Source organism: Rattus norvegicus, chromosome 1, assembly GCF_021556685.1.
Source record: "Rattus norvegicus strain SHRSP/BbbUtx chromosome 1, alternate assembly SHRSP_T2T, whole genome shotgun sequence".
NCBI classification, from domain to species: domain Eukaryota; kingdom Metazoa; phylum Chordata; class Mammalia; order Rodentia; family Muridae; genus Rattus; species Rattus norvegicus.
Genome location: NC_141534.1, coordinates 95,338,888 through 95,355,666, shown reverse-complemented (window position 1 = coordinate 95,355,666; position 16,779 = coordinate 95,338,888). Strand labels below are relative to the sequence as shown.

The 16,779-nt window shown below is 48.0% G+C and overlaps 1 protein-coding gene across 9 annotated transcripts; it reads right to left on the bottom strand.

Moving 5' to 3' along the window:
* Nucleotides 1-915: 915 nt before the first annotated feature.
* Lgals7 (galectin 7) lies at nt 916-6,591 on the bottom strand. 9 transcript variants are annotated; one of them, XM_087551608.1, is made up of 8 exons: nt 6,402-6,591; nt 4,140-4,796; nt 3,912-4,033; nt 3,029-3,119; nt 2,692-2,737; nt 2,273-2,361; nt 1,468-1,669; nt 919-1,124 (listed from the first exon to the last, which is right to left on the bottom strand). In XM_087551608.1, exons 5-8 carry the CDS (start codon nt 2,695-2,697, stop codon nt 1,011-1,013), a joined length of 411 nt encoding a protein of 136 aa, XP_087407734.1. In that variant the 5' UTR covers nt 2,698-2,737; nt 3,029-3,119; nt 3,912-4,033; nt 4,140-4,796; nt 6,402-6,591; the 3' UTR covers nt 919-1,010.
* Between the last annotated feature and the right edge of the window lie 10,188 nt (nt 6,592-16,779).

Genomic DNA, 16,779 nt, shown 5'->3' with positions numbered 1-16,779 from the left:
CTGCCAGCCTGGGCACCTCCAGGGGGCCCAGTTAGTCGTAAGTTTGGGATGTCCAGCTGAGATAGATAAAATGGAACTCCCCTTGTTTTGTTTTGTTTTTTTGTTTTGTTTTGTTTTTTCTTTTTCTTTTTTTCAGAGCTAGGGACCGAACCCAGGGCCTTGCGTTTGCTAGGCAAGCGCTCTACCACTGAGCTAAATCCCCAACCCTCCCCTTGTTTTTTTAATGAACTAATTCACCTACTATTTACTGAGACAGATTCTCATTCTGTGTGTATCCCAGGCTGGCCTCGAACTAAGGGCAATTGTTCTGCCTCAGCCTCCTGGGTGCTGAGGTAGTAGGCATGAGCCACGAGGCCCAGCATTTCTCAAAAGGAGGCACTTTGGTGACCTTTATAAAGATGGCATAGTGTCGTATAGAGGTACCTTCAAATGCTAGCAGGCCACCGGAACACATCCGCTTGCTGTGCAAAAGGCACTTGATGCTCTTTGCGTTAGACCTGAGTTCAGTTCCCAGTACTCATGTCGGGCACCTCACAACTCCTTGTAACACCAACCTTTTCATTTATGTGCACGTTACTGGAGACACACACACACACACACACACACACACACACACACACACACATTCTAACTGATGTGGTAACACTCCCTGTAACTTCTGCCAGTACTTGGGAGGCTAAGGCAAGGGAATGGCCACAAGTTAACCGACCTGGGTTACACAGCCTGACTTTTTATCCCCACCCCCACTCCAACCCTGACTGCTCCCCAAAGGAAACCCTGCTGGGTCTCTGCTCAGCGAGCCCTTGCCGTGCAAATTAAATGGCGTCTCAGACACAGGCTCGCTTTGACCTTGGGTTACTATGTTTTTCTCTGAGCCTCAATTTTTTTGGTCGCACATAAAGGACACAGACACAGTCAGGAACTACAGCTACAGTTTATTCGCCATCCACAACCCTCCTCTACGATCTGACCACACCCCACCCCCACTCGCCAAGACCCTGGGTCCTTGCTCAGAAGATCTTCACAGAATGCAGCTGCACGTCTCCGCCCACCTCCACTGAGCGCACGTTAGAAGATGGCATCCGGTGGTGGAAGTGGAGATACTCGTCATCCCCGATCACAGTCTGCAGGGTGAGAGCCCAAGTTAAGTCTGCATGCAGATCGCAGTCTGCGGCCTTGGAAGACGTTAACTACACCAGAGCCTCCCTCTCCTCAAAAACGAAAATGGGTCTGCTGTCCACTCTAATAGGACGCAGTGTACCACTAGGTTGCCCCAATCCCTGGGCACTTGGCTCTTGATCACTTTTTTTGTCGCTCTTAGAAGCGAACCTGGAGAGGGTCTGTGGAGGCCCTCGGGTCTGGGTCCGGGTTCCAGTACCCCAAAGATTTTCCTGCCATCCTCTACAGCTCAGCCCCCAGCATTTGCCTCTAGACCTGGGTGTGGCCTGTTCTCCTTCAGAGACCCACCTTGAAGCCTTCCTCTGTGGTGATGATGAGCACTTCAAAGGGCTGCCCACGCTGGAAGGGGATGCCGGTGCCCCGCTCCTCACGGCCCCATTTGCCTTGCTGTTTGGTGTTGAAGACAACCTCGGATGTGTCCAGCCTCGGGTTAAAGTGCAGGGCGGCGTCTGCCTCTTGCTCCTCGCCGCATAGCAGGTTTACATGGAACCTTCGGAGACAGTGGGCCTCAGAGATCCGCAACCACCACGTGCAGTTTTACGTGGCTCCACCGGCATACCCACACCCACAGAGATTCCCCATGTTTATAGCCAGGATCCCCTCACTTCAGAGCCTGGAGCTGTCCTGGGGTTCAGATGTGATGATGCCCTGCTGCTCCTGATGATAGGGAACCCCACTCCAGAAGAGCAGAGTTAATAGCAGGGACCCCACCATTCCAGGTTATCAATACTCCCACAAAGCCCAAGGTCTCAATTTTAGTGGGTCATGGACTTGATGACCAGGTACCCAGGGTAGCTTCTAGATCCGATACAGATTTTCAATGTCCTGGAACACTGAACACGGAGATCCTAGGACTAACCAGGGACTCTTATTGTTGTTCTAGGACCCTAAAGTTTTAGGGAGACTTGGACACCCACCCACAAGTCTTGGGGAACATCAGTGATATATCCAAATTAAGCTAGCAATAGGGAATCCAAGACCCCACTTGGCAAACAAGGTTCCAGGGACACCATATGTGGGCTCTAAGAAACAGGGTTCAACGGAACCAGGAGATGCCCACCCACCCTTTCCCTTGGAACCCTGGGATTATCACCTGCCAGCCTGGTCAGGGACCACGCCTCGAATTCTCATGACGGTGCCCAGGCGGACACCCTGAGGCAGAGGGGTCTTGTGATGGGTGGCCTGTAAGATTTGGGTGGGGCAAGGATGAGAACCAGGGAGACAAAGAAACAGACCGGTCAGCCCCAGCTAGGAACCCCATGGCCCGGGCAGAAACCAAGAGGGATGCAGACTAAGGAAGAGGTTGTGACAGAGACAACTCAGTGAGAAGAAGGGAAAGCCAGCCGGGTGCTGGTGAAACCCAAGAGATAGATAGCATGAAGCTTTCCTGATACCCGTTATCTGCTTTGAAAGGGAGGTTTCAGCCAGTTCCAGTTTCCTTGACTTGGCCCTACCCTGAGGACTAGTCCCCCCCTCCCCCAACTTGTCCCCGACCCCCTGAGGAACACTTACAGACATGGCTGGCACGGCAATTCAGCAACAATGTGGCCAGTAGCTGCTGGAGGAGACCTTAAGTAAAGGCGAGGTGGTGGTTCCGCTCCTCCCTTCCCATCCCACACCTGGCACGGACCCCTGCCCTAGGGCGAAGCTGTCAAGGCTGGGCGAGCCTCCTCACGCCCTGCCCCACACACCAACTGGTGGTGCACCTCCCTCTCCCCTTTCCTAGGCTTATAGAAAGGGACAACCTTTAATACCAAGACTGGGGATGTTTGCCCTGTGCTCCCCACCCCACCCCACCTCTCCTCCCATGCCCCTATTGCCCTGCCAGACACAGGACTTCTTTGGAGACCTGTTGGATCCAGAAGCAACTCTTTCCAGAAGGAGCCTCTTCCCCAGAGTTCAGGTGTCCTGCTTTGTCCAGTGCAACCCTGCCGCTGCCGCTGCCATTGAAGACAGGCATAACTCCACGCTATCCATTGGTGCCCCCAGGAAGCCCACTACTCCTTCTTGTCCTATGCGGGGCCTCCCAGGTTACCAGAGTGTGTCTGGCACATTTGAAGTGGTCAGTAACGGAGGGTCAAATAAAGAAGATCCGCTAACAGTGACCAGGCTGAGGCCTCTGGGTGTCCAGATGTGTCAGAACCTCACCAGGAGATGTGGAGTGTAGCTTAGTCACTGCACTGACTTAGAGGAAACGGAGCTGATGGGAACCATTTGTCCAAAGATCAAGCTGCCACAGGCCAGGCAGTTTATAAGTGTCCCCCCCGACCTCCAGTGGTACCTGCTTTTCTTCTTCAAGTCTCTAGCCGCTTCTCCCTGAACTGAGCCCACCTTCCCATCCAACCAGTGTGATGGAATACGGTCTGATGGGTGTCCCCAGCACCCAGTCACCACCCCGATAAATGAAACATGAGGAAACTGCCAATAACCTGAGTTTTAGTCTCCTTGGGCCAGCACTCTAGAAAAGGAGTGTGTGTGTGTGTGTGTGTGTGTGTGTGTGTGTGTGTGTGTGTGTGTGTGTAGGGGTGACTCATAAAGAATGAAAAATTTTTTTCTGGAAGGCAGGCAAAGGAAGGGTGGGAGTGCTCCTAACAGCCCAGCAGCCTTCCTGGAAGATCTTTCCCATCCCGATCCCCACCATGCTACACCTGCCCCACCCAGCAGGTGGCAGAGCCCTAGGCCCGATGCATGCTGGGAGTGGAAAGTTGCCGGGGAGATTAGGAGCATGCTACCTCTCCTGCTCTTCTGTCGAAGTATAGCAGATTCACCTCCCGACCCTAGAATCCACATCAAGGACTCCCACGTGGAGGTCCAGAGTGGGCGCAGAAGATGCCAGAGAAACGTGGGCGCGATGCTGCGGGTGGAGCAGAGACAAAACAGATGTCAGGGAAACGTGGGCGTCGCCATGCTGCGGGAGGAACATGGAGAAGACAGGCTTGAGATGGACGTGATGACTCCACCTGGAAACGAGCCGCGAGAGTTGGCTCAAGTCTTCTGAAGTCATCGTGGGCTGCAGAAGATCGTGTCAAACAACAGCAAATGGTTCTTCTCTGTCTCCTCCCCCTCTTCTTTTTGGTAGTGGTGGGACATGTTTTTAATCCCAGCACTCAGGAGGCAGAGGAAGGCAGTTCTGTGAGTTGGAGGCCAGTCTGGTCTGGAGAGTGAGTTCCAGGACAGCCAGGGCTCCACAGAGAAACCCTGTCTTAAAAAAACAAAACGACCGCCTGATCAGGTGGGCACTCCTGAGGCTGCAGAGCGGAGGAGACCACCAACACTGCCCACCCCTGCCCACATCCCTGGCCCAAGAGGCAACTGTATAAGGCCTCTGGGTTCCCGTAGGGGAGGGCCCAGGAGCGGCAGGATCCCTGCGCCTGAGACACCGCCGGAACCTGAAGGAAACAGACCGGATAAACAGTTCTCTGCACCCAAATCCTGTAGGAGGGAGAGCTAAACCTTCAGAGAGGCGGACACGCCTGGGAAACCAGAAGAGACTGCACTCTGTGCACATCCAGACGCCAGAGGAAAACACCAAACGCCATCTGGAACCCTGGTGCACGGAGGCTCCCGGAAAGAGCGGCGCAGATCTTCCCGGTTGCTGCTCAATGAGAAGATCAAACCTAAGGATAATAGGTATAGAAGAGAGTGAAGACTCCCAGCTCAAAGGACCAGTAAATATCTTCAACAAAATCATAGAAGAAAACTTCCCTAACCTAAAAAAAGAGATACCCATAGACATACAAGAAGCCTACAGAACTCCAAATAGATTGGACCAGAAAAGAAACACCTCCCGTCACATAATTGTCAAAACACCAAACGCACAAAATAAAGAAAGAATATTAAAAGCAGTAAGGGAAAAAGGTCAAGTAACATATAAAGGCAGACCTATCAGAATCACACCAGACTTCTCGCCAGAAACTATGAAGGCCAGAAGATCCTGGACTGATGTCATACAGACCCTAAGAGAACACAAATGCCAGCCCAGGTTACTGTATCCTGCAAAACTCTCAATTAACATAGATGGAGAAACCAAGATATTCCATGACAAAACCAAATTTACACAATATCTTTCTACAAATCCAGCACTACAAAGGATAATAAAGGGTAAAGCCCAACATAAGGAGGCAAGCTATACCCTAGAAGAAGCAAGAAACTAATCATCTTGGCAACAAAACAAAGAGAAGAAAAGCACACAAACATAACCTCACATCCAAATATGCACATAACAGGAAGCAAGAATCACTATTCCTTAATATCTCTCAACATCAATGGCCTCAACTCCCCAATAAAAAGACATAGATTAACAAACTGGATACGCAATGAGGACCCTGCATTCTGCTGCCTACAGGAAACACACCTCAGAGACAAAGACAGACACTACCTCAGAGTGAAAGGCTGGAAAACAACTTTCCAAGCAAATGGTCAGAAGAAGCAAGCTGGAGTAGCCATTCTAATATCAAATAAAATCAATTTTCAATTAAAAGTCATCAAAAAAGATAAGGAAGGACACTTCATATTCATCAAAAGAAAAATCCACCAAGATGAACTCTCAATCCTCATCTTCGGTTGGTTTATATACAAGTGTGCAATTTCTAGGCTTGAAAGTAAAATGATGCTATCTGGTGCTGGATAGAGGAGCCTTATTTTTTATTATGGCAGCTTGCTATTTTTGTAACATGGTGATTTGGTTGAACACAATAAAGTACAGTAGTAACTGATAAAAAACAAAACAAAACAAAACAAAACAAGGAGTTGGGGATTTAGCTCAGTGGTAGAGCGCTTACCTAGGAAGCGCAAGGCCCTGGGTTCGGTCCCCAGCTCCGAAAAAAAGAACCAAAAAAACAAAAACCAAAACCAAAAAACAGTTGGGGTTGGGGATTTAGCTCAGTGGTAGAGCGCTTGCCTAGCAAGCGCAAGGCCCTGGGTTCGGTCCCCAGCTCCGAAAAAAAAAACAAAAAAAACCACAAAGACAAAAAAATAAAACACAACACATAAACAAAACGACACTGCTGCTCTTTCAGAGGACCCTCGTTCAGTTAGCCGCACCCACATCAGGGACCTTACGGCCTCCTTAACTCCGCCTCCTTAACTCCAGGTCCAGAGAATCTGATAAACTTCTGTGGCCTCTCAGATTCGCACACACATGGGACACTCATGCACGCACACGCACACACACACACACAAACTCTTTGCAAACAAGAAACCTTGGGTTCGAGAGGACGTACTTAGAGTGAGGTTTGAAGGCTTTGACTTGGATTTCCACAGGACAAGGACTCACAGGACAAGGAGGGTGGGACAAGGGGACATCAGGTTTCATGTTGCACCACCACCTGCTTGTCACAGTTAGGCGGATAATTGTGGCTCGATTATTTTGGCTTCACGCTCTGTGTAAATCACCGCCTGACACTCATCTGTACCGAGTTCTGTTTGTGGCTGCTGGTTCCCACGGGTTGGCCTCTCGTTTCCTGCTTTAGAGCTGGGTGGAAGTTCACAGACAGCTCTTCACAGGTCTGAACTTGCCTTGGGTGATTAGGTGATTGATAAAATCTTCCCATTCAATCCCTTATCGGTTCCTGTATCTACCTCCTTTCTGGGAACTGAGATGTGCTGTGTCCTTGACTGTGTTTGACTCTCTCAATTATTTTGCGGTAAGCTCTGAATAATATTCGCTTGAACTTATTCTTTTTTTTTTTATTTCTAGTTCATTAGTGAATGTATTTGTTTCCTAGGACTCATCTTTATGGAAAAATACTATGGATTAAGAAAGATTCTAACAAACAGGTCCTTGAGGTTTTTTTGGGAGGTAAAGGGGGAGTTGTTTTGGTTTTGAGACAAAAATTTCATGTAGCCCAGGCTAGCCTTAAACTTCCTAATTAGCCAAGGATGACCTGCATTCTTGGTCCTACTGCCCCTACCTCCCAAGTGCTAGCCTGTGTTATCATAGCCGGTTGGTGCAATGTTCAACCCAGAGCTTTGTCCAGGCTAGACAGGCACACCAGCAACACATCCACACCCCAAGCTGTGCGACTTAAAACCCAAGACTCCACTCGTCAATGTCAGTCTGTCATAATTTTTATTACTTTTTGTACACTGTGAAAATAATGAAGTGAAGTCAGGCATGGTGATTCATGCCTTTAAGTCCCGCTCTAGGGAGGCAGAGACAGGTAAATCTTTGAGTTTGAGACCAGCCTGGACTTCAGAATTAAGTTCTAGCACGACAGGGTGCAACAGAGATATTGTGTCTTGAAACAAAACAAAACAAACAAACAAACAACAACAACAACACAAAAAAGGTAAGAAAAGAATGAAGCGATGATATTGATGATTTGGTGGAAATATGAACTTTAAAGATTTTAATTTGATTTTGGTTTAAGCGCGTGTCTGTGGAGAGGTATATGCATGGCAGTGCAATGCTTGGGGAGACCAAGAGGGGGCACAAGATCCCCAGAGCGGGAATTAACACAGGCTTGTGGGCCCTCTGACATAGATTTTGTTGCTTTTTATTTTATGTGTCTGGGTGTTTTCGCCTGCATGTGTGTATGTGCAACATGTGAGTGCAGTACCCGGGGAAGTCAGAAGAGGGGGTCAGGTATTCTGGAACCGGAGTTATTGACAGACGTGAGCCACTTGTGGATCCTGGGAACAGAACTGGAGTCCTCTGGAAGAGCAGCAAGTGTTCTTAACCACTGAGTTGTCTCTTCAGCCTCCTCTTTCTTGCTTCCTTAGATGAGGTCTCCGCTATAGCGCGGGCTGGCCAGGAACCATCTAACCTCTTTTCTTAGCCTCGCCACTGCTGGGAATACAGGTTAGAGTCGCTGCACCTGTGCGAAAGCTAATGATTCTATGATGGCTATAGCAAGCTGAACACTCCCGTCTCTGATGACGGCAAGCCCTTTCTTGTAGTGTTCGGCTCCATTTATGAACTTACTTAATTAAAATCTATTAATTATTTTAAGTAGACAATATGATTTTTACAAGGGACTCATTTTTCCATGTTTTAATTGTGTAGTAAGCATTTCTAGGTCATAAAGTAGGTCTTGTAAATTTTTTTTAAAGATTTTATTTATTATTATGTATAAGTACACTGTCACTGTCTTCAGACACACCAGAAGAAGGCATCAGATCTCATCACAGATGGTTGTGAACCACCATGTGGTTGCTGGGATTTGAACTCAGGACCTCTGGAAGAGCAGTCGGTGCTCTTAACCACTGAGCCATCTCTCCAGCCCCCGTAAATTTTTTTAAGATGAATTTATTTATTTATTATATATGAGTACACTGTAGCTGTCTTCAGACACACCAGAAGAGGGAATCCAATCCCATCACAGATGGTTGTGAGCCACCATGTGGTTGCTGGGAATTGAACTCAGGACCTCTAGAAGAGCAGCCAGTGCTCTTAACTACTGAGCCATCTCTCCAGCCCGGGTCTTGTAAATTTCAAGGCCTGATAATAAAATGCTCCGAGTGACTCCTCTGACATTCTGTCTTTCCTGCCCCAGCCCCCTACTAAGTCTCACTGTGTAGACCAGGCTGGTCTGGAACTCACTGATACCTGCCTACCTGTGTCTACTGAGTGCTGGGACCAAAGACATGTACCACCACACTCGGCAGCCCACCTAGGTCTTGGAGGCAGCATCTCTCAGTAGCCTGGGCTTTGATATCTGGATCATCTAGCCAGTCATGCCCAGAGACCCATCTGTCTCCAAATACCCAGTGCTGGGATTACAAACATGTTCCACCATGCCCAGCTTTTTTATGTGGCTGCTGAGGAACAAACTCAAGTTCTCATGCTTGGGTGGCAAGCACCTTCCCCACTGAGTAATTTCTCCCAGCCTCCTCAATGACTGTATCTTCAGCCCTGAAGAGGATGGGAGAGTTAGCCACCGCTAATTCTAGACAGATCCACCCCCATCCAGAGTGACTAACATCCAGGGCTAAACAGATGACTTGCCTAGTGTTGATTGTTTGTTTCGAGATTATAATTACAATATTTCTCCCTTCTCTTTCTCCCTCCAAACCCTGTCATATACCCTGATCTCCTTCAAATTCCTGTCCTCTTTCTCCACTAATTACTATCACATGTATACATACACATACAATGTATACATGTGCATTTATGTACAACTGCATGTGTATACACAATGTATATATAATTTTTATTATACAAATGTGTTCTTCAGTATAACCTGTTCAGTCTATACGATGTTACTTATATGTCTATTTTCAGGGATGACCATTTGGCACTGGGAAACTAACTCTTAAAAAAAAATTTTTTTTTTTTGAGCTGGGGACCGAACTTAGGGCCTTGAGCTTGCTAGGCAAGCACTCTACCACTGAGCTAAATCCCCAACCCCTGGGAAACTAACTCTTATAAGGCTTCCCTGAGGAAGAACGTCCCTCTCACACCCAGCTTTTTGCCTGCTGTTCTTTGTGTAGGGTTGAGGCCTTGTGGGACTTTCTCCATCCACTGTGGTGTGTTCATTGGTGTTCTCTTTGTTCAGCCCATGTTCGGGTAGCCATGTTGGCGAGATTTCATGGGTGTAGCTTCTGATAGGAGAACACCATCTCACAGAGACTCCCCGACCCACGAGCTCTTACAGTCCTTCCACCTTATCATCTGTATTTCCTGAGCCTTGGGTGCGGGGTGTATTGTAGATGAATCCACTGGGACTGAGCTCCACAAGTGTGCGTTTCAACTGGTTGTGGTTTTCTGCAGCAATTTCTGTCTGTTGCAAAGAGAAGTTTCCTTAGTGGGGGATGAGGGCTACACTTACTTGTGCATATAGGACAAATGTTTGTAGCTTGTGGTTGAGGGATTATGGTGGGTTAGTAAATTAATAGTTGTAGATTCTCCTCCAACAATCATGACTTCATTAGCGCTGGGTAATTAACTAGGCTTTCCGTACCAGGCATGGTTTCCCCCTTGTCAAATGGGTCTTATGACAATTAGAGAACTGTTGGTTACGGCCGAGGCGTGTGTGCCACTACTGAGCCCTTAGGGTCATTGTTCCGTGCCAGTAGTTGATGATGTCCATAGGTGTCATAGTTGGGTAGGACTGTGACCCAAGGTTTTAAGACAAATGAGACAGGAAAAAAATGAGGACAGGGATATTATGCTTTTACCCAGATTTCAGTTATTTTGTGGGCCCAGGGGAGGGGCTGGTTGTTTCCAGCAGCTGCTTTACTGAGAATAGTGGGTGTGTGGCACATGCCTGAAAACCCTCCTTTTACGGGGTTGGGGATTTAGCTCAGTGGTAGAGCGCTCCCCTAGCAAGCGCAAGGCCCTGAGTTCGGTCCCCAGCTCCAAAAAAAAAAAAAAAAAAAAAAAAAAAACCCTCCTTTTAGAGCAAAAGTGGAAGGGTCACAAATTTGGGCTATCTGAGGAGATCTATCACACAGTTAGCCCCGGAAAATAATAGAACAGAAAGGGAGAGGGAGAAAGAGAGGGAAAGGAGAGAGAAATGTTAAAGAGTTGTGTGGGCAGCACATTTGGTATTTAAGTAATCTGAACCAGTTCTGCAAGTGACTGTGTTTTGTATTACTGTGAAGATATGGAAATGGTAGTGCATTACAATTTAAAGTGATTGTAATAATAACATCTTGATTTCTACATTCCTTTTCTGAACTTTCTTGGGGGTTTCCTTTCAGAAGCAACTTTTCCATGCTCTTAATACAAATTCCTTTTTAGTAGGAATCCAGAAGTGTTCGATTGAATGGGAAAGCGCTTAATGCATCCGGGCTTGGGGGTCGCAGATTGAAATGTCTCCTGTGTCACATTCTGGAGGTTACATCTGTCTGTGACAACAGGGCATTTCCTTATTCGTCCTTCATTTGCTGCTTTTTAAGTTGACAACTTCCTTCCCAATAAAAATTCACTTAAACCTCCAAAAAAAAAAAAAAATGAGTTGTGTGGGAGTGAGCTGTCACTGATGTGATCGCTCTTCCCTCATGGGCTCCCATGTTTTTCTCAGTGGGGACCTCACAAGGCTCGACACTATGTTATTTCTGACCTTCAGCTCCTAAACTGTGAGATAACTAAATCTCTTTGCCTTCGTAGGCAGCCTGCCTTAAGTAATTTGCTATAGTACTAAAACTTCACACTCAGGTGTAGTTCCCTGGCAGGAGTCGGGGAAGGAGGGAGAAAATGAATTGAGAACCAAATGGATGGTGGCTTCTCAGACCTGAGAATGGAATTCTGGGAAGAAAGAAACACTCATTGAACTAAGAACCTCCAAACTCGAAGGAATCCATGGCGCCAGGTCCTCTGGAATCAGGCCTGAAGCAGGAAGCTGAGGGAGGAGGTGAAAAAGGGGGTTTCTGGACAGCAGCAACCTTAGGGTTGCAGCTTCCTACCCACCTGGCCCCCCACAGGAAACGGAAGACAGACAGAAGGGACAGCTGGGGTTAGAGCTGCACAAAGGTGAAACTGACAGAACCCTTGATTCGTTCACCGAGCAAAACAAGGGCTTCAGTCTAACATACAGAAAACTAGGGGCACCCAACAGTAAGCAGTGTGATGGCCAGGACGTGATGGTAAGTTATGCAAGGAGACATCCACACAGACACACCACAGGGCGGGCTGGAGAGGGCTGCTGCATCGTCTTAGAAACACCAACACTGAACACTAAGGCAAGCAGAATGACGTTTCTATTATGTCAACTGTTTTGTATCTATGGTAGATTGACCCGGTGCCCAGGAGAGTCAGATTGGAGGTTATATCACCTCACAGTAAACCACAAAGTGGGGGGGTAGAGAGCTGGCTCAGTGGTTAAGAGAGCTCGCTGCTGCTCCTGGATAGGACCAGAGTTCCACATCCAGTGGCTCACAACATCTGTTCCAGGGGATCCCATGCAGTCTTCTAGTCTCTTTAGGGAGGGGTGCATGCTTTATACCCTGGAGACGCAGTAGCTAATCATGCATTTTACTATTGCAGAGGACCCCAGTTCAGTTCCCCGAATCCTTGTTCGTTGGCTCTCAACCACCTGCGACTCTGGCTCCAGGGCGTCCAGTGCCAAGCTCTCAGGCACCTGCACCCACCTGTACGCACCCACACACAGAGATAGATAATGTAGGTCCTTGAAAATAAAACAAATCTCTACATAAACAGAGTGATCAGGTGCTCCTGGTAGGGACATGGGATAGTGATAGAGAAATCTATACCCCTGTCCCCCATAGTGGCGCTTCAATAGGTAAACTCTGGAAGGAACGGAAAGTACTTTATTTCTGTAATTATCACATTGTTAGTTAGACTTAGAAAATGCAGTGAAAAGTGTTTGTCCTCTGTGGAAAGAACAGTGGGGAGGTGAAGGGCAAAACACCCTCCTGTTTTTCACCACATGCTTCATGAAGCTGTGTGTTGTAAAAACCGTTTATTCAAAAACAGATTTGAGACAGTCTTACATAGCCCAGGCTGGCCTGGAATTTCCTACATAGCTGAGGCTGATCTTGAACCCCTGACCCTCCTACCTCTGCTTTTCAAGTGCTGAGACTGCAGGCACGCACTGCTACATCTGTTTTGTTCTATGCTGGGCATCGAACCCAGGGCTCTGTGCATGCTAGGTGGGCGCTCTATCAGCTAATCACGCCCTCAGCCTCATGTGCCAGATGTCATGCGTGTGTATCTTTGGCTATGGGAGAGGGAAGGAAGCTGGGTGTGGGGCACACTTCTGTAATGAAACGCTTGGGAGACTGAGGCCAGAGAACCGTGACTTCGAGGCCAGCCTGTGCTCCACAGCAAGGCTCTGTCTCAAAGGCAAACATAAAGAATGACGGAAGACAGAGGAAGTCAATGCAAACTCTGTTTGGGTAAAAACCAAACCAAACCAAACAAAACAAAACCCAAAAAACAAAAAATTGCCCTGAACAAGGCCCCCAGATGGCTTAGTAGCCATGACACATGAGCTCGGCTGCCTGAGTCCAATCTTGGACCCTGAGACAGCTGCAAGGAGAGAATCAGCTTCACAGTTGTTCTCTGACCTCCACACATGTGTCATGGCAAAACACACACACACACACACACACACACACACACACACACACACACTTTTTTTTTTTTTCTTTTCTTTTTTTTCCGGAGCTGGGGACCGAACCTAGGGCCTTGCGCTCGCTAGGCAAGCGCTCTACCGATGAGCTAAATCCCCAACCCCCCACACTTTTATTTTTAAGACAGTGTCTTGGGGCTAGAGAGATGGCTCAGTGGTTAAGAGCACTGACTGCTCTTCCAGAGGTCCTGAGTTCAATTCCCAGCAACCACATGGTGGCTCACAGCCATCTTAATGAGATCTGATGCCTTCTTCTGGTGTCTGAAGACAGCTAGAGTGTATTATAAATAAACACATCTTTAAAAAAAAAAAAAAAGACAGGGTTTTACCAGGCTTGCCTCTAGCTCACAGAGATCCACCTGCCTCCATCCTTCAAGTGTTGAGATTAAGGAGTGCACCACCATGCCTATCTAAATTTTTAAAAAAGTTAAATATAATTTTAAAAAATTGAGGTCAATCTGGTCTACGTATTGAGTTCTAGGACAGCCAGGCTACCTAGTGAGACCCTGCCTCAAGAGAACACAAAAAGTTAAGACAGGCAAACGGCTCTGCAGGTTGAGGAGAAGTTCTTTTTTTTCCGGAGCTGGGGACCGAACCCAGGGCCTTGCGCTTCCTAGGCAAGTGCTCTACCGCTGAGCTAAATCCCCACCCCCGAGGAGAGGTTCTTGCTACCAGGCTTGAAGACCTGGGTTCGATTCCCTGGAACCACAGTGTAAAAAGAGAGACCTAATTCCCACAGGTTGACCTTCGACCGCCATACCTCTGCTGCAGCACATACCCATACATACAGGACCACCACCGTGTAAAATAACTACACGATGAAATATATCTTTATTTCATTTTCAAATACGTTTTTAAATTAAAGCAGAATTATATAATTTCCTCCTTTGCTTTCTCTCCTTCAGTCCCTCCCAGGTACCCTACCTCCAATTGTCCCATGACCCTCAACAACCCCTCCCGTGCCCCCCTCTCTCCAGTCAATAGCCTCGTTTTGAATTATTATTGTCACATGTATCTGCAAGTGTGTCCATTTCTTGTGTGTTTATGGTTTCGGGACTGACTTCTCTGATTGGACAGCCAGTAATGGGGTTCACCTCTCCAAGAAGCTAATTTTCCTCTCAGCAGCCATTAGTTGACTGCAGTTCTTTGTCTGGAGGTGGGACCCCGGAGCAAACAATTTCCCCTTTCATGTTAGATCTACTGATACCAACATTGTTCCAGTCCTGTTTCTTCAGCCATCCTAGGAGAGGGTTTTCACAGCAGACTTCCCAGTGTTCTGGTTCTTACCATCATTCTGCCTCTCTTCTATCACACACACACCACACACGCACACACACACATGTATATGTATGTGTATATATTTATACATACATATATAGGCATACATTTTTTTGTAATCTACTTTTTTTTTTGTTCTTTTTTTTTTTTTTTTCGGAGCTGGGGACCGAACCCAGGGCCTTGCGCTTCCTAGATAAGCGCTTTACCACTGAGCTAAATCCCCAACCCCTGTAATCTACTTTTAATAAGGGTTCAACCTCTCCTCTTGCCCACCGCCCAGCAGAGGTCGTGGAAGAGGAAAGTTACTAGGATGTGGGGGAGGTGGACCTGTGCAGCGATGGTTCTTTGGGGGTGAGCTCCACCTTAGGCAGCAGCTCAGTCCCACAGCAAACACCAGAAAGGATTCAGCAGCAGCTGCAGAGCAGACCTCTCTGCAGGCAGACACCAGGCAGCTGAAGTTCAATCCTGAAGAAACCACCAGGCTCACCCACCGCAAGCGGTTCTTGGGCGAGTTTCTCTCCATGGCGGTGTTACCACAAACTGAGCCCAACAACACTATGGAAGGCAGACCAGCTCAGTTCCATGTGTGCTAGTGCTTTGTGGAGGTTGCTCTCTGCTGTCCTGGTGGCTTCAGAGATTCTGACACATCTGGACACCCGGCAGGGCCATTGTTAAGTGTGGCATCTTTATGTCACCGTTACTGGGCACTTCTCGTATGCCAAACCCGTGTGACTAACCCAGCACTGGACAAGCAGACATAATGCAGCCCATGGGTGTCCCAGTTCTAGCTCTCATGGCTGGGACAAATGGTAGAAGCTGGTCTTAGCTGAGCAAAGCAGTCTGGGCTCCTGGGCTGAAGGCCCTCTGGGGAGAGGAGGTGGAAGCTGTGACTTGCTGAGCCTGTCTGGACTTGGCTAGTCTCCAGGAAACCTAGCAGGGCAGTGTGTCCTGGGAGGGGTAGGGGGAGAGGGAAGGGCAAATCTCCCCAGTCTTGATATTAAAGACTGTCCTTATTCTACAAGCCTAAGAGAGGGCAGGGCGACCACGCCCCAGAGTGTGGGGGTGGGGGGCAGGATGAGACCTGCCCAGCCCTGACAGCTTTGCCTCAGGGCCAGGGTCTGTGCCAGGTGTGGGTGATGGATAGGTGTAGGCTGAGTCACCAAGCTTGATCCCACCTGCGTTTACTTAAAGTCCCTTCAGCAGCTCCCTGTCTGTCACACTGTCTGTGCTCTGGGGATGAGCTGGGTGGTCTCCATCAGGGTAGGACCAGATGAGGAGGCCGAACTTGGCTGAAGCCTTCCATCAAAGGCATTGGAGTGCAGGTCACTGCCTGTCTGGTTTCACTAGCTCGTCTGATGGCCATCTCCCTGCCAGCTTCCCTGTCTTGTCTCTGCCCCCTGTGTCTCTTCTTCCTCCCTGAGTCTCTTTTCTTTATGCTGTCCTGTCCCTGGAGTTCCTAGCTAGGGCTGATCCACTTGTCTCTCTTTGCCTCCCTGTTTCTCATGCCCTGCCCCACCCAAATCTTCTAGACCATGTCGGAAGCTATCTGTGCGAGCCATGGAATGAGACTTAAGGTGTTAACCCTGACCAGCCTGGCAGGTAATATTCCAGATCCCAGGAGAAAGAGCACACTTCATAAATCTCAAGGAGCTTCCCTCCAGAATGGTCTGTTTCAGTTCCCTCTGACTGTCACATTCTTTTTGCCAACTCTTCCACAGTTTTCCCCAGTCCTGGATGGAGTCATGTGATTGACTGATTATTTTCCTTCATCTATGGCTAAGTCTTGGGCTATTGTGTTACAATGACAGCCGGTCCCAAGATGTTGACCAATTATGAATCTCTGCAGTACACCTCCCACAGCAAAAAAGACATTTTCTTTCATGACAAATCAAGGCTAACTGACCCAAGACCGTAGGAATAATGGTCTGAATTGTGAGGTATCAAGTAGGAGGACCAGGGATGAGAAATAAAGGAAACAAGAAATAAGACAAAAGCAATGTCTGGGACCAGGAGGTCTTGCGTAATAAACTTATGCCAAGCACGTTTAGTAAGGAGTACAGAATCCCATTTAGTATTTGCTAGGAGAAAATGGCCAAGGTCATCAGAGAGCTAAATCAGACAATGTTGGCAGAGAGCACAGGATATCTCAGACACAACTGCCTTAGGACTAATACCCACAGCCCAGGGGGAAAGATTGTATCCTCAGAAGTAACAAACTTGACTCTTTCAAGGTCTTAGCTCCAGCACTAGACTGGCCTCAACAAGTCCACTCCCAGGCAAGAAC